General features: G+C 35.9%; 2 protein-coding genes across 12 annotated transcripts in view; one reads left to right on the forward strand and one right to left on the reverse strand.

Annotated features, from left to right (window-relative positions):
* The window catches only part of DNAJC24 (DnaJ heat shock protein family (Hsp40) member C24), a 40,581-nt gene extending 22,554 nt beyond the window's left edge, over positions 1 to 18,027 (forward strand). For 3 of the 4 annotated variants that reach the window (XM_026087697.1, XM_026087699.1, XM_026087698.1), the window contains 2 exons: positions 6,335 to 6,473; positions 16,495 to 17,665. In XM_026087697.1, coding sequence (XP_025943482.1) covers positions 6,335 to 6,473; positions 16,495 to 16,805 — 450 coding nt within the window. In that variant the 3' untranslated portion in view covers positions 16,806 to 17,665. The other variant, XM_026087700.1, reaches the window with a different exon arrangement.
* Positions 3,835 to 22,765, reverse strand: part of IMMP1L (inner mitochondrial membrane peptidase subunit 1) — a 51,883-nt gene continuing 32,952 nt past the window's right edge. Inside the window, exons 9-11 of one of the 8 annotated variants that reach the window (XR_003257031.1) lie at positions 18,875 to 19,115; positions 9,090 to 9,153; positions 3,835 to 5,407 (exon numbers count right to left, since the gene is read on the reverse strand). Coding sequence is in view for 3 of the 8 variants with exons in the window: in XM_026087702.1 (XP_025943487.1) it covers positions 19,047 to 19,115 (69 nt within the window). In the remaining 5 variants the exon portion in view is untranslated. The other 7 variants (XR_003257030.1, XR_003257032.1, XR_003257034.1 and 4 more) reach the window with 7 other exon arrangements.

The following is a 22,765-nucleotide window of genomic DNA, read 5'->3' on the forward strand; positions in this document are numbered from 1 at the left end:
CAAAATTTTGCAGCTGTTGTTTTGAAGATGTTGGGTAATAACGCAATGCAAGAATCGGTGAGAAGGTAACAGAGAAGTAAAGAGTTTATGAGCTCCTATCGATATGGTGGACCCAAAATGATTTTCAGAGCAAATCTGCAAATTTATTATTTGGTAAACTCAGCAACATTAACGCCTTTATGCTAATTGGAACAGAAGAAGCTTGCTTGCCTTCTTCCTTGTTTTTTATTTGGTAATAGCTATTAAAGGCAATAAATTAACATAATGAAATACGATTAATTTCCCTAAATTCTTAAAACGTTTCATGAATGTTTTCCAAACATTCAGATATTTATACAACTATGGTCTGAACTGTATCTCTATTTCAGAGTATGTTTGCCAGTTGGTATACTGTTCACTACTGCACCCAAACAGCTGAAATGTACAGTCCAGAGTATTTCAAAAATAAGACAAACTAGCTTGGGTTAATTACCATCAAGCAGATGTTTTAGAAAGATAAAATAAGAAATGATACTGTAATTGAAAAATGCATGAATCTAAATTTGTATTAGTCTGCTTGTCCGTTTCTGTGCAGCATTAAAATTATGACTTAGTCTCTCAGATTTATTGTTTAAACTGGGTTTTTAATTTGAACTTTGGATTTTGAGGTTTGTTTTTTCAAAAATTTTCAGAGATTTTGAAAACCTAAAAAGCAATTTTTACCCTTACATCAAGAGCTAGCATCCTTAAGAAATACTATGATGATGTGATGCTTGTGATAAACGTCAGGGGAATTAGCAATATTGTGTGTATGTATAGGGTATATTTTTATAGGTAACAGATAAACTAATATATTCCCACTTTTAACTTTTTAACTACTACTTTTTTTTTTAACTACTTTTTAACACTGACGGTAACTACAAAGCACCACATACTGTAAAACAATACAAACTTCAGCCTTCAGCAATGAAAAGAAGCTAGCAAATTTCTACCAACTATTACAGGTATAAAAAGGAAAACTAGATTGGGAATAACATCTCTTACTTTCTCCTTTCTCTCCTCCCTCTGTCATGTTCAGATAAACATCTTTGTTTTTGTAAAGTCCTATTAAGTAGTAGCATGTTAGCAAAGGTTACTACTGTGTTCAAAAGGAAAACTGACACTGTTGAAATATTTTTTTACACATCACTGAAACAGTTGCAAAGCAAACAGAAGTTATGCTAATCAGTGAATAAAACTAGTCTGGTCTTCAAATATATATATATATATATCTTTAATTGAACAGTGTATTTGATCTGTAGTATCTGCCATCTTTATCCGTCTGTAAAACAGAGACACAGCTTTATTCCTTGAAAAGGATTTTGTGAAAATTGATGTTGTACTATTTAGACTATATGAAAGAAAGGCATTAAAAATGTAACTTTGTGTAAATATGCTGCCTACAAAGTTCTACAGAACCACATACTGCATTTCTATATACTCACATGACATGCAAGAGGTTGATCTGCTGACTGAGCAATTCAGAATTCAGAAAGAGAATAACAACTGAAAGGCTTGAAAGTCAACAAAATTAAAACATCGTTAAACTATTATAATTGATCTAGGGCTAAAAATCTGTATCTGCATAGCTTGCAAGAACCTGAAATTTCCTTTTTAAAAAAAAAAAAAAAAAAGCCTGTCTAACTATGTTTGTAAACTTCTGGCTAAGTCATGGATGTAGACTAGTGTGTGTATGTGTGTGTATTACTCTGAAACTTTTAAGCAAAACCCTCAAATCTTATGCTGGCAAAATGCAAGGGAGTAGATGATTTCTTTTATGCTTGTCCACCCCCACCATCTCTGACTGCTGTCTAAAAAGACTGAAAGAGGAATTTTGAAAATCACTTTCTATAATACTTCAGTGCCAGGTCTTGGAGTTAGATATCTACTGTGTATCTCCAAGAACAGTGCTTCAAAAATATATAGGAATTGACTAATCAATATGTCACACTCCGCCCTCTGTTTTACTTGAAGTTGTAGAAATGTCACAAGATGAATATTCTTGCTCTAAAAAGCTTAAGATCTAGACATAAAACAAAAACAACAGACACAAAGACAAGAAATGGTGAAAGCATTAGTACAGTTTTACTGTACAGGCGGTTTTCTCCAGACTTTATTGGGATATCCTTTCAAAGAGAATGACCATGTCTCAGGGACAGTATGATAAAACACAATGGGACTTCTTTTAAAACTTAGTAGTGGAGATGGAAATATGTATCATGGATCAGTTGAGGTGGGAGAGGATAGTACTGGACGGTGAGCATTTTAAAAGCAAAGATGATCTGCTTAGTTTTGATAATGTAAAGAAAGGAGTGTCAGCAAGGACAGTAATGACACAGTCAAAGCATCAGGCTAAAAAAATCAATTTTTGCTGTAGCTTCCTGAATGAATATGAATGGAAAGATTGCATTTGTCAAGACATGATATGCAAGAGCTCCGTTTAAAAGCTTAGTTGTATAAAAAGAAGTACTGCAGGTTAAAAACATTATGCATAAAGAGCCAGAAAGATTTAAATATAGCCTAAGTGCAGTAATACAGCTGAAAATAGTGCTCAGGTGACAGGTATGAATGACACTTTGGAAGATAATTTGCACAGTTATTGAGAAATGAGATTGCAGGAGACATTGGGAGACTCTAACAGTTTGAGTAACAACTTACAACTGGATGCACAGAAGGAGACAAGCTAATAATTTAGGGTACAGGGAGATAGGTTGAATAGAGAAAAGACCTGTCAGTTTTCATTATGGAGCTTGTACACATTTGCAGCTGAGATTAACCTAGAAATAAGGCTGAATAGGAAAAGAGGAAGAGATCAGAAACCTCTTCCATATTTACCTCCTTCAAAACAAAACAAAAAACCTCTGAAGAACATACTAGAGAGGTGGAAGGATCAGAAGGAAGAATATGAAAGTCAAGAATGGGTGAAGATATCAAGAGAAGGAATATGGTTGGCAGTATCTGAAGTGTCTGAAGACAGAGTATAAACTTCAGATATTAGTAGGCTAGTTGAAACTTTGGCAAGGTGTTCACTGCGGTTGGCATGTGTGCTGGCTTAAACAGGGTCTAAAACAACTGAAAAAGAGGAATCTGAGACACCTCATTTGTAGTCTTGGAGGAGAAAAGAGAGAGAGGTGTATGGGTAGTTGAATCAAGAATGGATTTTATTCCAAAAAAAAAAAAAAAAAAGCATTCTTGTATTTTGATCAGCAAGCTGGAGAGTAAGAAAAGGGAGTCAGTGAGAACAGGTACATAACAAATTGGCCTGAAAAGGGGTTGCTGGGAAAAAAATGAATGGATCAGCATAAAAGAGAAGATGTTTGAGGATTTTTCTTAGTGTAGATGAAAGGACTATTAAAGGCATCAGACAGTAATAGAGGAATAGGCCCAATAGAAAGAGAGAGAATGCTTTCATAGAGCAAAGAGACAAGAATTGTTTGTTTTTCAGTAGTAGATCCCTCCATAAGGTAGTTGTATATTCAAATGACTACGACTTCATGTAACTAATGATAAAAATGATATATACCACAAATATTAAATTATTCTATAGGAAAGAAATTAAAAGGTAAAGAATAGACGTAAATAATAACAAATCTTAACATTTAACCTAAACAATAAAAAAAAAAAGTTATTTAAGGAATGAACAAAATATCCTTTTCTGCATTCATTATTGTTTCAGACTATTTTTATGACATTTGTGGCTTACTCATCTTCAATAATTACATCCAATGCAGTCCAAAATTATTTTTCAGTCAGTCACAATTTTGGTGTAGTAAAGGAAAAGAGTGGAGAAAAAGGAAAAAACAGGTTTTTTTTTATCCCCCCCCCCCAATATTCTTAGCAAGAGAGAAGCCAGTGTTCTTCGTGCTGTCTTTGGCAATCGCTCATTAATGACTTTTGTGTGTCCTGTAAAAAAAACCTGTGACCTGACAATTGGTCTTGCAGCCAATTGAAACATACAATGACATGAGCAAGGGTTTTGTAGCAGGGCTATTCAAATTTAGATAATAAAGTTTCAGTAGTAGTATGTCTGTATATTCTTTGAATAAGCCTATGTAGCAATTTCAAAAATCCTTTTGGGTATAAGCTTGTGAGGGAATATTTCTGGTATCATCCAAAAGCAGTGATATATACAGCAGTCATATAGCTCTTTCTTTAGGGTGTTATCATTGACCCTAAAATACTTGGGGTGGATCAAATTTTTAAATATAATATCGGAAATATTTTTTCAATAGTAAAGTGTTTTTTGTTTTTGTTTTGTTTTGTTTTTTTTTTTTATTATTGCTTTGAGGTGTAGCTTCTGGATGCATACATCAACTGTAGTTGTTAAAAGAAATAGCATGGCTAAAAGGAAACCATGTAAGTCTTTAATGTGATCTGACTAGTTTTGACTGGTATGCTTATTAAACATTGATTAAAAGAATGACCTTTCACAATTATGGTCTACAATCAGCCATCAATGTTTCAAAATGCTATTAAAATTGGAAAACAATTGGAAAATCCATGGTTTCAGAAAAACAGTCTAAACCCAAATAATTCAAATAGCAGTTTCAGTACTACATGATGCATGCTGACAGAGCATGGTGTGAATTTAGTGTCTACCAAATAAAGGTATAATTACTCATTTTCTTATTAGCTATATAGAATACAATGACTGAAGGCTATGACCAAAATTTCTTGACTTGTCTATCCCTGAGAATTTTGTCATCTTTAATTGGGGAGATCAGAAAGGGTTATCTACAAGATAAACCATCTCAGATTGCAGCTGTGCTCCAGCCATGTTTTCAGCAAGCTGCATGCTAGTCCTCAGTCTTGAACGCAGAGATTACTTCAAATGGGCTTACTCGTATGATGGAGCAAAAATACACATTTGTACACACACCCTTGGTACTTGAGCTTGCAGGTTGCAGGCACATTAGGTTGTACATGGAAAAATGGATGTGAAAAAAATTGAGGTCAAAATGAATGTTTTGCCTGTAGGTCCATTCTCTTGCTGTTGTATGGCAGCTTTTTCCAGCTAATACCCACCAGTGCAAATGATAGTTACGCGTGTCAATGAGCAAAGAGACTCCAGTAAAGTGGTACTTTCAAATCTTGAGGTTTTTAAAGGACTCACCATATTGGCATTCTTTTCTTTCTAAAATGAATTACTAACTGAAAGGGATTCAGTTAATCAGAAATCTGCTCAAACACTTGTGGAACAGGCATTCTAAGTCTTAAATCCACTGTAGAATTCAGTGTCCAAACTGATGCTAGTATAAAAGGGTGAGAGTTCAATCTCCAGAATATGGGATATCTTGATTTATAATGCAGTCAATGAACAGCTGATAGGTCTTATGCCGTCACAGCTTTCTCATCTTAAATGTTGTTTCCTGTTGCTTCATCACTTGTGCTGGACATTTAAAATACAAAAACAAAACAAACAAAACAAACAAACAACAAAAAAAAAAACCCAAAAAACTTGGACGTGAATTAAACTCATAGGAAGATGGAGCTTTGAAGGTTACTTTTCAGTGGTCATTAGAACCAAAAGTCAGAATACTGTGTTCAGGACCAGTAGTACAAATGGTCAAGAAAATGTGTTTCCATTTTAATTATTTTTGCCTATATAATGTGGGTGTTCTTGCAGCCATGTCCTTGAATAACCGCTTCCTAACTAAAATGACGCAACTCTGTAGCCAGTGATCCATGACTTTAAATATTTGGAAGGGCTATTGATTCACTGAACTGGAAGAAATTAAAGATGTTGAGGCATATTTTCAAAAATAGAATTACACTTATTATAAATTATATTTGATCATGTATATTCTATTTACTGTTWAAATGAATAAAACAAAACAGATGCATGTAATACAGCATTCAGTTTATCTGTAATAGACTTAACTGAACGTCAGTGGTCTTGTTTAAATCAGCTACATGTACTATTAAAAAGAGAGCTGCTAGCACCTACAGCATCTCCTCTTGTTCCCATGTCATCGTTCTCTGCATGTACCTATTTCTGTTTGTGTTAGTCATCCTCTCTAGGTAAATTGTCCATAAGACCAATGATTCCATCAGCAAATTATCCAGAAAATGCTGTCAGTGCACATGGTGACATTTGTGCCACTGGTGGATTTGTTGCTCTTTCAGTGGTCTAATTAAATTGGCAGTAATCTCCCGTGCCCAGCACTGTTGTCTCCCTTTCTTTGGMACCTTAGTTCAGACCTTCTACTTTTCTCCATCCTTTTAACTGAATATCAAATGCATTATTGATTGCTCCTCTTCCACCCTCCTCACTTCCACTCCCCTCAACTTTTAAAATCTTTTTTTGGATTGGCAGTATCACCCAGACAAGCAGAGCGCAGATGTGGCAGCAGCAGAAGTGGAGAAGCGCGTGCAGAGGTTCATCGAAATTGATCAAGCGTGGAAAATTCTAGGGAACGAAGAGACAAAAAAGGAGTATGACCTGCAGCAGCGCGGTAGGTTCCTGCCAAGGAGCGCTGTAGTGGCAGCAGCTCTTTAAAGCAGGGTCTGGGTGTAGCAGTTAGCTGGTATTTTAAAATGCTGTTTATTGCTGAATCAAATCTTTCTTTCGCTCTTGTCCCACTTTCAAATGTGGATACATTATTTATAGCTTTTGCTACACATACATTACTTAGTGCAAACATTGAATTACTTCCAACAAAACATTAGGTGGTGGTATTCCTAATAATGAATATGAAAGTTAGACTAATTACAGAGCTTAGCCCTTTTTAAAGCAGCTTCATTAAGTGTTCTTAATTTCTTAAATTTAAGTCCTATACTGTATTTTGTTGCAATATTTTAGATATAGATATTATGCAGTTTATATCTCGTGTTCAATGCATATGGCTTTAAAAACACTTCAGAATCATTAAGGCAGATTCTTTTTGTGCCTGTGTGTTAGGGTAGCTTTCATAATTCATCTGTAATCTAAACTCGCCTTTTTAAAGCAGGTTTATAAATAATATTCCAATATAACACATTAACTAGGCAGCTCTAGCATGCCTTTCTTTTTATACCTCTCAGAAAATAGCTTCTTAAAACAGTGACAGGCTGTTGTGAAAAAGAAAGGGGGGAAATGTAGGTCAGGTCTGTCACACATGGACTACCATTACATGAAGTGATAGGCTGTCTTTCTGCTCTGGCCTCAGGATAGGAGTCCCTCAGCCTTCCATTAGAACCTTCAATAAATGTATATCCACCCTACATGTTAATGGGGGGAGTCAATAATAGTGTATTGCCTTGGGGAAAACACTCAGTGGCACTCTGCACTAACACACTCGGGTCCAGCATTGATGTGTAGCCACCACCACTTCTGAATGTGTCTGATAAAAGCCCACTGTCTCTGAAGCTTGTTATTGAATTCTCTTCCATTGTACATTGGCACACCATCAGACCTTTCTCTCTTGTGCTGATTTTTAACTCCCCTGCCGCTGTGGATACCAGAACTTTGAGAGACAAAGGCTTAGTCATTCTAGCAGATATGCATCACTGCCGGATGAAAAGGGGGATATATAATTGTATATACCCAGTATGAATTCTCTAGTTAAATAATCTTGTATTTCAGACTTTGTGTAGGGTTTGGAAAAGAGAATTATTGAACAAATATTTGAAAATTTGAAAGAAATGGATTTGGTGCTAATTTCTTCTCTCTAATGTAAACAGTATTGATTATCATCTCATGATGATAATTATCATTATGAATTATCATCTCAAGCTTATTTTAAAAAATTGATTTAATGCCAGAACAGGAATTTCTGCTACCCTCTCATTCTGTTGTACTCTTAGCTTTGTAAGTATCAGCAGTGTCATCCATTTTCACAAACTGCACATATGCAGGAAAAATGAAATATTTTCATTCAGTTAAGTCCTTCACGGATGTAGTGAAATTTACCTAAAGCTTAAATACTGAACATGAAGTGTTAATTTTCTTGGGTCAGCTTTATCCAATGAGGTCCAGAAAACTGCACCAAGAATTAATAACCTACTTTGTTTTCCCATGGTATTAAAGGATCTTACTATAAACTAGTTTCAGCAGAATTTATGCTATGATATTTTAAAGGTTATCTATATTTATTGAGATTCTTTTGCATCCACATGATTTTTCCTAAAGAGCCATCTGAAGACTGTAAAAATACTTAGTAAAAAAAAGAGAACAAATCATGCTTTTGAATGCTCATTTGACACTCAGCTGTGTATTTTGAAAATGGGATATATGTTCATAAAGAAGATCCTATTCACAGAGGATCCAGTGTTTCAAACTAAGCAAAACATGTAACGTCTATGTGCAGTGTTGCTGGATCCTTTGCAGCATGTTCACTAGCAGCACAATGATGGTGAAATAAAGTAAACTCTAGTTGTCTGACTGCCTGTCAAGTTACTTCTGAAGTCATGATTCTAGACAAATTCATAGACACTGCTGTAAATGCTCACAGAAACAAAGGAACTAAGACAGTGGCTAAGGGAAACAGTGGAGAGAGAGAAAATATAGCAAGTTAGTAAAATTTTTTAAAGCCTAGGAAGCAGAATCTGAACAATGCCAGTGCGCACATGTGTGCGGCAGCCAGCCAGGAAGACGTCCTTTGTACTGTAGTCTCTTTCCCATTGCACAGATTGTTTATTTGTGTGTGTCTTATTGTATTAACTACTGTATTAACTAATCCTTAGTTCCTTGGCTCAGAAATTAGTGGCCAGAGAAGTTCTGCAATTCTGTGGGGTGCCATGGCTTTTTTTTTTTTTTTTTTTTGAATCCTTGTGAATAACAAGTGAATGTGCTCTCATATTTTAAATAGTTTTCTCTGAAGGTCTCCTAGTAATTTTCTGTGCCTTCAGGACACAGTACTAAAGAGCAACAGACAAACCTCAAACTGTTTAGAGGTTTGGCTTAGATACTTATCCAAACCTTCCTGGTCTGGAAACCTTACAAGAACTGCCTTTTTTGTATGTTTTGTTGATATTTTTTCTAACTCCTTGTTTTGTCATATTGGTAATGACGTAAGAATACCTTTTTATCTTTTGCTTCCAGTCTCTGTGAAAAATCTGGGGGATGGGAAAAAAGCCATATCACAGTTTACCTGTTACAAAGGGACCTTTTTCTTCAACTTCATCTTAAGGATTTTCCATTGTTCATTTGGTATCCTATTTAGAAAAGATGAATATGCAGTTAAAATCAACAGTCTGACAGTAATAATTACCAAATGTTTTTCAGCGAGTTTAACTTGGAGACAATCTGGATTATAGTTTTCATATCAGAAGTTATCTGAGGCCTAAAAGTTTGATTTTGTTGCACTTGAAAGAATAAACAATTTTTCATAGAATTAGAGAATCGTGTAGGTTGGAAGGGATCTCCACAGGTCATCTAGTCCAATCTCCTGCTCAAAGTAGGTCCAGTTAGATGACTTGCTCAGACCTTGTCCAGTCTAATCTTAAATATCTCCAAAGATGGAGATTCTACAACTGCTCTGGGCAGCGTGTTCCAATGTTTGAACAACCTCAGGTTAAAAATGTTTTCCTTATATCCTTATTTCCTTATATCAAGAATTTCCCTTTAGGCAACTTGTGCCTTTTGCCTCTCATGCCTCCACTGTGTGCCTCTGAGAAGTCTTCTCCACACCCTCCCATTAGGTAGCTCTGAACGAGATGCCCCCTTAGAAAGCCCAGTTCTCTCAGCCTCTCCCTGTACGTCGTGTGCCCCTGCCCTGACCGTGTTGATAATGCACTGGACTCGCTCCAGGATGTCAGTGTCTTGTACTGGGGAGCCCAAAATTGGAAACAATACTCCCGATGCTCTCGTAAGTGCTGAGCAGAGGGGAAAAGGTCCCTTTGAATAGCAGTTCTGCAACTTGTGTGGAATTTTGTTGACTTAAATACAAAGGAAGTGTGTATCTAAACAATCACATAACTAAGATGATGAATTTTACCACTTAATTTTATGTTTGGCTAATTAAAGATGGAATAATTAATAGAAGGGTAAGAAAATTAATAAATCAGTGACTTTCAGTGATTAATTTCTGAAACTAAATATAGCAAGCAATTCAAAACCAATAATGGGTGGACACTAAAATTAGTTGCTTTGTATAAATTTATTGGGGTGGGACACCAAAACTTAAGAATAGATTATCCCCCCCTCCCCCAGCTATGGCTCCAGTGAGGTTCTCTCCAGGATAACGTTTTTATATGTGATGATGGACACAGGTGTCCATAAAGTACAACCATTTGTAGGGCTGAGGATGTAATCATCAATGGGCATTTTCCTACTTGAGCACATACCTGCTGTTGATTTTYAATTTTTTAATTTTATTTTTAGAAAATTATTAAAGATGCAATTTTCATACATGAATACATTTTTCAGCATTATTTTCCCTTTTGCTCTTGCTTCATTTCTTAGGACCTGTAATTCTTGATATCTAATTGGAATTTCCAGTGTTTCAACTTGCATCACTTGTCTCTCATCCTGTCACTGTGCACCTCTGAAAAGGATCTGGTTCCATCTTCTCTGATGCCCTCCCATTAGGTAGTTGAACAGAGCAATAAGCCTAAAATAGCTCAGTTTAGAATGTCTGGCTGTTAATTCAACTTTCACTGACAATGTTATTATTTTTAAAACTTGAAAATCTTTTGAGGATGTGTCCTCACTCTCAGCAGTTAAACAATGTTTCTACTCCAAGTTTAGAAAGGGAGTCTTATATAGGTGTAGTCACAAATTAGGAAACTGAAAAACAGAGCTAAATAAGATGTAGCTCCTTTTTCTCCTCTTGCTCCTTCCCTTTCCTCTTCTAATACAGTAAACTGAAAAGAGCGCTTTGAAGATGGTCACTTTCCCTTTTATCCAATATTCCCTACTGCTACAGCTATGCAGTGATGATGCTGTATTAGACATAAAGATATTTTAAGTAATTTGGTAAATAGGATGTCAGAAGAATAGCATTATAAATCCACTACAAGAATAAGCAGGAGAAGCAAGATAAAAGCCTACAACAATGCTTTTAGTAGCTAGCAGAAATGACAATTGAACACCTCGACTACCATATTATAAGAAAAAAGTTGAATGCAGCATATTTTAGTTCCTTGTTAAGAGAATTTATTCTTTACAAGTACTTTTAAACTAAAATAAAGCTTTAAACATGGCCATTAAATTAGGCTTTTCAGTGTGCCAGGTCATACTCTGAAGTGACAGAACTGTATGTCTGTCTGTAACCAAGCATTTTGCAGTTATAGACCCTCAACTAATGTTGGAACATAAGCTTCTACCACAACTCTGTGGGTTTAACTTTAGTCTGTATTGACTACAAGTGAAGCAGTATTCTCCTTCAGCAAATACATACTTTTTCATTAAGAAAACTCTTAACACACAACTTCTTTATAATTGTTAATAAAAGCAAGCACGGTTATTTTAAATTATGTAAGAGATTCAAGAAACTTAAGAAACTGCTTACAAAATAAATAGCCTATGGAGAAAATGGAACTTCTGAAAATATTCAGATTTTGAGTACTGTGATAGCTGATTTTGTCTAATCATTTTGAGACTGAGTAGATACTATGAACTGTATTTGGTCTGGCAATGCGTATCTTGAACTTTTTTTAATGACCTGTGTTGAAAGAAAAATCCAATCCTTCCAAGAATAAGATAAAGAGCTAGAAAAATCTTTTAAGTATTATGACTATTTTTACTATTATCATGAACTGTTAAAAGGGTTAAATTTCCGTTTACTGCTTGCACCCCCCTTAAAACTCAGCCCTAAATAGCCCAAGAAATATTTATTGTATCCTCAAGTGAAACTTAATACCTTTCCTCTTTTACAATTTCTGAATGACCCAGCAAGAGCTCTAGTAAAGCTTTACTGAACCAAGCTGCTAATAGTTATTTAATGTTCTTCTGTAGCCTGAAAGAATCTCAGTAGATTTTTTTCCTTTTAATCTCTTTGAATTGCAGGCTCATAAACCTCTCTGATGAGCCTGCCAGTGTTTTCTTAGATCCTGCAGTTGAGACAATGGAGCTGCAGAATCCTTTCACCTCTTGTTGTCAGACAAATCCAATAGATTGCAAGGCCAGGCAGGCTACGCTTCTTGTGAATTTAATTTTGTTTTTTCAAGTTATGATGGGTAATCAGGTCTTCATGGTTTTCTGTATCTGTTCAGGAATATGTTTCACAAAGTACAATGCTACACAGAATTCTACAAACTGAGCTCCCGTCACATTGAAGTAAGCACACCAAACATAACGCAGCATTGGTAACAATACCACTTAAATAGCCTTCTCCTCCTTCAAGGGAATAAAAATCAGACACCAGTTTACTTCAGGCAACTGTTAACCACACATAGCTGTAAGATGCATGATAATAATGATGTACGTGAAATAATAAGGAAGAGCACAAGAAATAACAGAGAAACTAACACACACTGTGAAAACTGTTAGGTTTGTAGTCTTGCTTGTAAGTTCCCCAAACTCATATTAGGCTCAGCCTCTTATGTTTAAATAATTGGCCAAATCTATTTGTGCTGTCTTTAAGGCATTTTAGATTGGATAGTATATTGAATAGAAGAGCTAAAAGGAAAATAACTTTGTTCAGCTCTGGAAAATGAGTTTCTCCTGCTTGATGCAGGCAAGCAAATAATCGCAGCATGCAAAATTGTGACTGCCAATGTGGGTACTGGATTATGTGTTATGTTTGGAGACTTATTCAGGAAGAGAATTTATTAATTGAAAATTAACATTTTTAAGATAACCAGTGAACTCTTTCAGGATTGAGCATCAGACTAGGAATRATCTCCATCCAGACTGGGAACTGTATGGAAGATGAATTTTGCCTGTAGAGCTTTTTAATTACAATTGCAGTAATGATTTAGAAAAGCTTGGTTGAAATTCTGTTCACTGGGCTTCATCCTGTACTATATTTGTAATATGAGAGATGGTAGTTCCTCAGCTGCCTTCTTCATTACTTTGCCAGTAACTTTACTTCAGGAAGTATGGTAACCTTGTGAATTTGTATCTCGCCACTTCTCTTCATGGCACCATATGGTTCATCTGTCCTTATATTTTCTACTAGCAAGACATGACCCAGACCTCCACCTCCAATCCTGCAAAATTTGTTCGGACTGAAATCCTGTATCATGAATTTGAAATAGGACAGCCTGATTTCTTTTTAATTCAGTTTTTTGCTACCTGTAAATGAAGCTGAGAAACAACTGCTCTTCCTACAACCATTTTCCTTTGCAGTTTTTTCTTCCTACTATTCAAAACTCAGCAGAATAGGAAGAGCTTGTGTTTTTCATACTATTCTCACAGTCTTAGTAGTTGTCTCCCACTGCAGTGGAGAAAAGAACCTGAAGGTAGACTTCAGCAACTTGATCTCTGCTTTTTTCTCCTCAGAAAAGAGGAGGAGGAATCTAGTTCACACAAGGCCTGCTGGAGGAAAGGCCTCTGACAGTTTTTGTGGGTGCTTTCAGGCCATTCACAGTTCCTGTTATAATGTTTCATGGCTAACAGGCTGTAAGTGGTATTAAACCAGACTACTTTCAGGTAACATTAGAGTATATTTGGCATGAGTTAAGATGATCTAATGGTTTATTTTATTTTGGACATTTCATGCAGTTAACCAGTGTTCTGGTGAGGTGAGTGTCGCTGGTGAGGAGAGAAATGATGTTGTCACTTTGTATAACCAAAACTAAAACATGACTCCTAGCTCTGGGTATGTAACTGAGAGCAGGAACAACAATAAGAATGCCGGATTGAGAGCTGTGTCTTCCAGTCGTCTTTCATCATTACTCTCTTGCTGTCCCCCCCCGCCCCTCCACCACCACCTCCTTTGACATCAATAAGTATTAGGTGTGAGTGGGCTAATTATCTTTTAATCCTGACCTTTTTACTACCGAATAGGTGTTCAGCAAAACATAAAAAGGGGCTGTATTGATCCTCTCATTATTTCCAATGTGTCTGATTTGTTTTAATCTTTTTCATTAAAACTAATTTAGGTGAAGCTCATTCCCAAGGATCTATAACATATATTTCAATTAAAATTAGAATAGTAATTTAGTTACAAAATAAAGTTTGGCACTTAATATTTCTGGTTTGAATGACTTTTAAATTTGGCTATAAATATCCAATTTTAAAAAACATATAAAATGCAAGTATTAACTAGACTTTTTTTTTTCCACTGATGTATAAGGACAATTAAAATGTTCAGTGGTTCATTTCACTACTGGTACATTACATTAATACTCTTATCTATTATAACATGCTCTTAAAACTGATAGATCCATGAAAGGAAAACAACTGAAAAAAACAGGTTAGATTTAAAAATTAATTTAGATGACTCTATAGCTATTGCTAGGGTTATACTTTCACAGTAGCCTTAAAGTTATTTGTAACAACTTATCTTACTTTGTTGTAAGTTAGGAATCTTATTTGTGAACAGCTTGGTTTATATAGTTAATTTGTTAAATCAGCTAATAAAATAGTGCTCTGTATCTGTCCGAATCACTGTTGCATTTTTTACAATGTGTTAGCAAGTTCTGAAAAGCGAGGTTGTTGCAATCAGATGATGACATTTGGTGATAAAGGAGGAAATAGTCCATTATCTGATCAGAATAAAGGTTGGAAACATGCTGTTTTTCTGGGGTTTTACTGGAATGCTTATAAATAACTGTCTTACAGAAACATGAGGGAAAATATATTCAAATAACTACAGTCTGCTCAGCATCACAGACCATCACCTGCCAGGGCTTCAAGTTATGATCAGAATCTCCCAAATTAGAATGTTACTACCATTCAGTTACAGAAATATTACACAATATTTTGTTTCTAAAAGCTTTTTAAAATGTTGAATTTCAAATGATAAATGACTAGAATTTGATCTGTACTATATTCCTAAGTACCTTAGACTCCTGCATTTTAGTTAGTATCGTATCTCTCAGTGAAGTAGTCAACAAAATATAATCTCTCCTCCCTGGATTATTTTATTTTACATTAAGTGACCACTTAATGAAATCTAGATTCAGTTTGGGAGCAGAAACTGGACCCTAATCATTAGACTACAGAATTGTGATCCCTGTCTTGTGTCCGTTTTGTTCCAGGGAATTACTTTCCATAGTGCAAGAACTTCCATGGAAAGGGGAGAATTTTCTCACCTRGAATAACATTGTAGAGAGCATCCAACCTCTCCTATCATAGCTAGAGGAGATAGCTGTGAAGCACCCTTCTTTCTACTTTCCAGAGTGAAGAAGAGTTTACATGGGAGAATCTGGGAACCCATTCAGAATACCGTACAATCTAGTGATTAGAGCAATTTCTTGGGAGTTAAAATAATTTAAAGTACTCAGGACCTCTGACTTTTTCATCAAGTGTTCAATAAACAGTTCTAGAATAAGAACTTCCTTCACTGTCCTCTTACCTTTCATAGAAAGCCATACACAACAGTACATTTTGTAGGAAGCTTGATGTTATTAAACTAGAATACTCACTGAAAACTCACTGAACCAGGTGAAGGAACACCTACTTTCTTGATAACAACCTGGTTTAAACCTGAAATAAGGACTAAGCTACTGAGTCTTGGCAAATCTAAGACATTTATGTGTATGTGTTAAAGATCTGCTTTCAGGCATTTCTGGTTCTTAACAATAAGGAACTACAGTGTCTGTGGAGCTGGAGCTTCCACATGTCAGGCAGCAGCTGGAAGGTTTTGTATAATAAATTATAAGGTTTCTATGTCCTTTCTTGGATATTACCTTTTATTGCTTCATTTGCAATTTTGTTGAGCAAAGTCTCACATTGTCAATTTAACTTTGTGTGAACTGTGTGCATCAAATGCAAGAATGCTGATAAATTACAAAAGCCCAGGATATCTGCTTTTCCAAAATGGTGCTTTGAATTGTATTGCACACTTTACATTTAATTTCATATTGTAATTCAGTTCAAGTTGAAAGAACGTAGGAGATTTTATGGCAACACATTTCAATCTGTGCTGAGAGACTCTTTCCTACTCTAAAACTGGTTTTTGAGTATCTTTTGTCAGTGCAGGAATCCTAGTGTTCTTCTCACAGGCAGCTCTAACAAGTATTTGGTGCTTATACAGGGGTTCTTATTTGTCTTCTCCTTTCAAAAGTACAAGTAAACAGAGGCTCACAGTTTCAGCTTGTAGATGTATAGCTACAGCTAGGCTTTCTAAAGGTATTTTATTTCAAAACAAAAGTTTGCCCTTAATTTAACTGTCAATTTTTGGGATCAGCAAAAGAATGGATATCAGTGATGTTTTTCTTACAGTAATACATCTTCAGCATTTACTTTCCTGGGTACAGAAAGACATTCCCAAGCATATGCAGAGATACGGAAGCTACAGTTTTAGAGAACTGCATTTTTAATGGTATGACTCTCCAGTAGGGGCAAAATTGAACTGCTGGGTATATAAAACCATTAATTTACAGAGAAGAAATAAGGACCTGTATGTTACTAGAGCTGAACATTTGTCACTGTTTACTTTGTAGAAGATAATCTGACAAAAGAATGGCCACTGCATGCACAGATTTATCTTGAGGATATGTCCTGGAATGAAGGTATGAGTGTCTCACTTCTTGTTCTCAGTGCCTTTCATTGTCATTCATTAGAAATGTTTTCTATTTTTTTCCTGTATCTTATACCTTTGCGTTGTGCTTTTTTTAACTTTCTCTTTCAAATTAGTTCCCTCTCCTTCACTTTTTTTTTTAATATRTTTTCCTCTTATTTAGCTATTCTATTGTCTGTTATTGCCTGCTGTTTTTCCATTTCTCTGTTAGTTCCTGTCAATCCTATCTTTTGAAAGTCTACTGAAGTCTTTCTCTAGCACTGTACAGTCAGAATTGGCACTTAACTTTTTGTGCTTTTATTGTGTATTCATTCTTCACCTCCTTTTTTTCCTGTTTGGATGTTGAGAGCTTGCAGGACCATTTTTTCACCTAGCTATCTTCTTGTAGCATAAATGATTTTTTAGATTTCTGGATTCTCTCAATCTCTCATGTATCTTCTTGTGCCTTCTGTGGTGTGTAGGATGCAAGTGTTCTCATACGTATTTTCCCTTCTAACAGTGTTTTACTTTTTTCCTTTATTTCACTCTAGCTTTTATCATTTGACTTGCTTTTTGGATGGCTGTTTCTGATTTCTTTTTTTCTTCCTGCCCCAAGCTGGGTGGCAAAAATTTAACTTTTCCTTTCTTCTGTTATATGCTTCTTCACTGTGGTAGCCTATTTTAGAACCATCTGTGATCTGACATCTGTATAACTAACCCCCCTTATTTTGTTCTTAATTGCTTTCCTGATCTCTTTAAAGTTCTCGGTACTTTGTCAGAATCAAGTCTCATTCAGAAATATTCAGTGGCTTAGTCCTTTTAACATATGGCTGGTTCACTGATGTGCACCTTCTTAGTATTTGCTCTTTTAAAGAAAGACTACACTGACCCTAGTTGCTTAGCCTAAGAACTTCTCAGTCACTAAAACACACTTCAAGAGTAAGTTATATCTTGAGCAGCAAATGATAGCATAGGTACTGATATTCACAATCCAACAATGAGAGGTCATACCTGCAAATTATGTTTTGTTATTAACAGCAGCTTTGTGAAGAATAATCTAAAATAATTTCTTGGGTTTTTTTTCAAGCACTAAAGGTTTTTTCTGTTTTCTTTTGTGGCAGGTGGACAATGTTATACTCTTTCATGCCGATGTGGTGGAAATTACACTGTCTCCCAGACTGAAACCAAAGAGGTGTCTTTGGTTTGTTGTGATACCTGTTCGCTTGTTATAGAGATCCTTCAGTGATTGTTTCAATCATGCACATTAACAGTTAAAAACTTTTTAAAGACACTGGACAGAAACACTGGACAAACAGGGGACAGCATCTGCTAAGAAATACGTTAAAGAAAAGGAAGGCACTGCAAGAACAAGTTCAGTCAGGCTTAAAAAAAGGAAATATGCATAACTGCTAACATAGTTCTACAGAAATGAAGATTGTTTTATCCTCCTTTATTAAAGAGCTATTTATTCCCTTCACTCCGGAAGTGAACACTAAGTTCTGTACAACTGGAATGTATCTTGTGCTGTAAATGACATTTCTTTCCCAGGTAAGAACAGAGTACTTCTTTCAATTTCAGTCTATATCAGCTACAGCTTGGGTGCTACCTCCTAAGTTAAATCCTTTTAACAGCTCAGTTAGCAAAATTTAATCAGAAATCATACATGTGAGAATCCTTTGAAGATAATGAAGAGTAAGGCACATAAATGTAAAACAGAAACATTTTTGATTTCTATGCTAAATATATAACTTATTCTACATTGATTCCTCACAAAGATTTCAGTCTTGGAAAGAGGTGGCAGAGAACTGCAGAGCTAAGAGGCTGGCTCTCTCAATACCGAGTAGTGTGTATATGCCTCTGCACTGGAACGTAGCAGTGCAGCTGCATTAATTTTTTAGCTTGCAGCAGGAGCATGCTTTTGAATTGAATATCTTGACTATACCTCCATCACCTGAACAAATGCAATCTTGATTCCTTAGATCAAGGAAGCAGGAAGATGCACTCTCACCCCTAATGGGTGTGCAGTCCACAGGGCCAAACTAGAGCTAGTTTGAGGAAAAAAACTACAGAATACATACAAATAAGCAGATATCAGATCCTGAGCCTCACTTTTACTCTTTTCAGTAACCTTTTCAGTGCCTTTTACTAATGTATGCATTGTCTATGCGTGGCTCTAGATGTGCAGCAGTATAACTCTGCATTGCATCTCCTTCATCCCTTGTTAACAGTCAATGTTAACCTTATCTTGTAGAAAGAATCAAAACTTTCTAATAAATGTAAGCACTTACTGTGAATAGCCAGAGGAGACAGAGTAAGAGACATACCATTTTTGATGGTGATGATGATGGCAGTATATCATTTCAACTTTTAAATTAGATGTAATTTCAGGAAAAAAAATGATCTCTGTCAGGTAATACTTGTATTTATTCTAAGCAAAAATAGTTCCATTGATTTAGTAGAAAGTAGTATGAAAGCTGGCAATAGTCACTAATTATTTTAATCGTCAAGAAATCTATGGCCATTAGGGCTTGCACGTAGAAATCCAAAGTCATTCAGAGGCCATATCTGTAAAATAAAATACAGCAACAAATAAGAGATTTTATCACAACTTAAAGTTCAGTATTATTATTCTTATTATTATCATATACTTTCCATAAACTGTATCATTTCTTAACTCTTTGGTTGACAGTATAGCAAAAGGATAGAAACTTTTCTCACCTGTTTACTTTCTTTACTGAGGATAATGTATTACATATACTAGGAGAAATCCTCATCTCCATGCTAGTTGTCAAGAACCAATTTACATAAAGCATGCCTTGCTGTGGAGAACTTCCCAAATTAATTTTTTTTTTCAGCCTTGGAAATAAATACATTGCTAGAAAGTATTTTTTTTAATTCTAGATTTTCTGGCTTGTGAACCTTATAAGAACTTAGAAGACAAAGTATATATTTTGATACATGTGGGAGAGGAAAGAATACCATGAACATCAACTACCAGTGAATGTAGTTCTGTGAGGCATATTTTTGCACAATAGGCATTTGAATTGCAAACACTCAGGCTAAAAAAAAAAAATCTGGAGGCTTATAAGTGAGCTTAGACCATGCAGATAGGTATAAACAGGTGGAGCACCAGTCATCATCAGGTGCTCTCGACCAAGAGGCTCCTCTGAGAGGAGAACATGGAAAGGAAAGAACACAAGTCATGCCCATGTACAGGCACAAGTGTCAGAGAAAGATGCTCACTGGTAAGATTTTTTTCCTCCAGCAGTTGTCTATATTACATAGCTATTCATACTGTTGATGACTCCCAAGAGTACTTTCTTCTGAACACCCACTAATAAAATGTATGCATGTCTTGGATGTTAAGAGAGTAATAGGGGATCAGAGAGTCTTTTACACTTTGTCCTTTGTCTCCCTTGGCCGCCTACATCTTTTCATTACAAATTCTCTCAAAGATGGCATGGGGGGGCTCAGCAGGAAGAAGGGAAAGAGATGATTTTGAAGAATAAATCCCATTCTGTGGCTCTAATCCCATGAAAATCTCAGAGCCCCTGCTCAAGATGGAGAGCTAGACAGAGAAAGGTTTGTTCCCAAAGAATTTGTTAGAATGTATCTCTTACTCATTTTTTTTTCTTAGAATTTGGTCTTAAGGAAGGTATAGAGTCACCTTCCAGGAACAGCAAACTCCTCTTCCACAGAGTTCATAGAACAGCCGCAGCATAGTAGGAGCCTTTGCTGTGTTGTGTGTGGAGTGCAAAAGCAATTTCCTCAGCTTGAAAGCAGAAGCACAGTGCCAGGATTTGGTATTTCAGTCTCCATGATTTATCCCCTGTAGTGAAGCCAATGACAGGCCGAGGCAGTTCTTAAGGATGGGAGATGCAGTAACAAGACTTAGCATTAAGTTATGCTAGATTGGGACAATGCACTGCTAGAAGCACTCTAGTCTTGCCTCCCCCTTCAGGCCCCTTGCAGCGCTGTGGTAAGTTGCCATCAGTATCTGGCCCTGCAGGAAGCTGGAAGGGTGAGTGATCCCCAGGACCTCAAGTTCTGCAGATCTGAAAAAGCCCCAAAGCCCTGTTGCTTAAATATCTTTGAAAATACTTATCTTTTTTGGCAYGTGCGGTTAGAGGAGAGCATGAGGGACACCTGCGGATGTACATAAATACACAGAGATAAGAGTCTGGTCTCTCTATCTTTATTAGCCACTGAGCTATCTGAAGTTCCACAGAAGTACGTAGCTATATGGTACAATAACAGAAGGATACCTGTGATCTTGGCTAGAAGTAAAGTTACAGAATTCAAGGTTCTCCAGAGAGGGTCGATGCTGGGTGTCAAGTCTTTTCTTTGGTCTCAAAGGCAACCATGAGTGAAAAAGGAGAACAGGAATGTCCCATGTTACAGGCTGATACAAGTAGCCTGGAAGAGTTTCTTAGGCCATTCACTACTGCACAAATCTTACTTGAGGCAGCTTGAAACACATGTATTGCAATTTGACTTTATTTCAGTAAAAATAACAACATTTGTTGTAAATTCTGTTTTGACTATTTGGTTTCAAAGGCATCAGAGTAGTTTTACTGGTAGATTTAAAATAAAAATGATGTTTTATCCAGTCTGCATACATGAAAGAATCCAAGAAATAATACTTATGGTTGGAAGGGAGAGAAAACAAGCATTCTATGTGAAACAAAGACATGCCACTGTGTATAATAATTCAAGTCTTTTAAAGTTATGACAGAAGTTGAGTCTGACTTGTTGGTTCAAACTGGCTAGTCCAATTAGTGGCTCTTTCCCCTTGCCCTCTTCATCTTGCCTATGTAGATTTGATCTGATGGATGGGGGATAAAAGGGGCTAACTAGCTCTTTTGAAGATACTCTGCAGCTTTATTTTTGACTTGAAGCCTATGTCCAGGGAATGTATCGGACATCTTATCTAGGACAGCATGAAGCATGAGTACTGTCAAAGTGGGAGTCCCCTTAATGGAAGCATTTTAATGCATCTATGGCTACTTTGATTTCAGTGGCCTTTTTACAGAATAAACTTGTTCCTCAGAGTAGCAGCTGATATGCCAGCAGGGAAGAAAAGGGGCAAAAATAATCAAGTTGTCACTACTTTATCAGTTAAAAAAAATGGTACACCAACATTGCCCGAGTCTCTTAGGTCTGAACTTCACAGATAAGCTGCAGAGAGAACATTTCTTTTTTGCCAAGAATAGGTTGCCTAAACAAACTTGGTATAAGCTTGCTCTTCTGTTGAAAACCATTACTTCCCAATTAGAGTGGCAACATTCCTGCTAGCAGAGGTTTTTTGCATCCTTTACTAAAAAGGTAATTTAATATTCAAAGGTATTATTGCATCTGTTTCTTCAAAAGCCACTGTAAGATGAAGCCAAGTAAGCTCCTATTCTTAAGGTAGTAAGAGATTTTTCACTGAAGAAAGGCAAAACCTCTAGCAGAAGAAACTACATTAAAAAGCATGTATAAGGTTTTGGCCAATGGTCTACTAATTAGCTACCACATGGGTATTCTGCTGCCTTTCACTGTAATGTCAGAAGGAACATACAATAGCAAGATCAATGTATTCTGATGAATCACCATAAATAACCCAAACTATAAGTGCTTTTGAAGAGTAAAATATTTTTTGCTTTTGTTAGGTACCATATACTTAAATCTTATTAAAATGTTAATAATCACTGTCATACGCATCATCATAAAACAACTGCTATAAAATTTGTTTAAAAAAATTTTGATGAGTATCAATAGATAGCTTATTATCTTTTAAAATAGACAATATTCTGGAGTCCTAAAGTATTTCTTCAACAGGTAATTTTAGAGAGTTTACTGTGTGCTTTAGAGTTCAGTCCTGTCAGTCACTTCACTAATGTCTCTCAGACACCTATTTTGTTGGGGTACAAGCTGAACACAAGTTTATTTCTGTGGAGAGATACTGTGAATAATTATGGCTGTCCACATGCCTAGGTTATTAATTTATAAATTATCTGGTAACAGTCCCCTTAAAGTAGTAAATACCAGTTTTTCCTTTATGAGCACATGTTAGATTTTTTTTTTCAGTTGGATGATTAATACCAGATTCTTATTAAAAGGGCTGTCAGTATATTACTTGTATTTTAGCAGTTAATAATCCAAGTTAAAAATTAGGTCACAAGAATAGACCAATTTAGATTCATCATTTTTTTGCTCTAGTATACATGGTAAGA

This window comes from Apteryx rowi, unplaced genomic scaffold (assembly GCF_003343035.1).
Source record: "Apteryx rowi isolate R43461 unplaced genomic scaffold, aptRow1 scaffold_73, whole genome shotgun sequence".
NCBI lineage: Eukaryota > Metazoa > Chordata > Aves > Apterygiformes > Apterygidae > Apteryx > Apteryx rowi.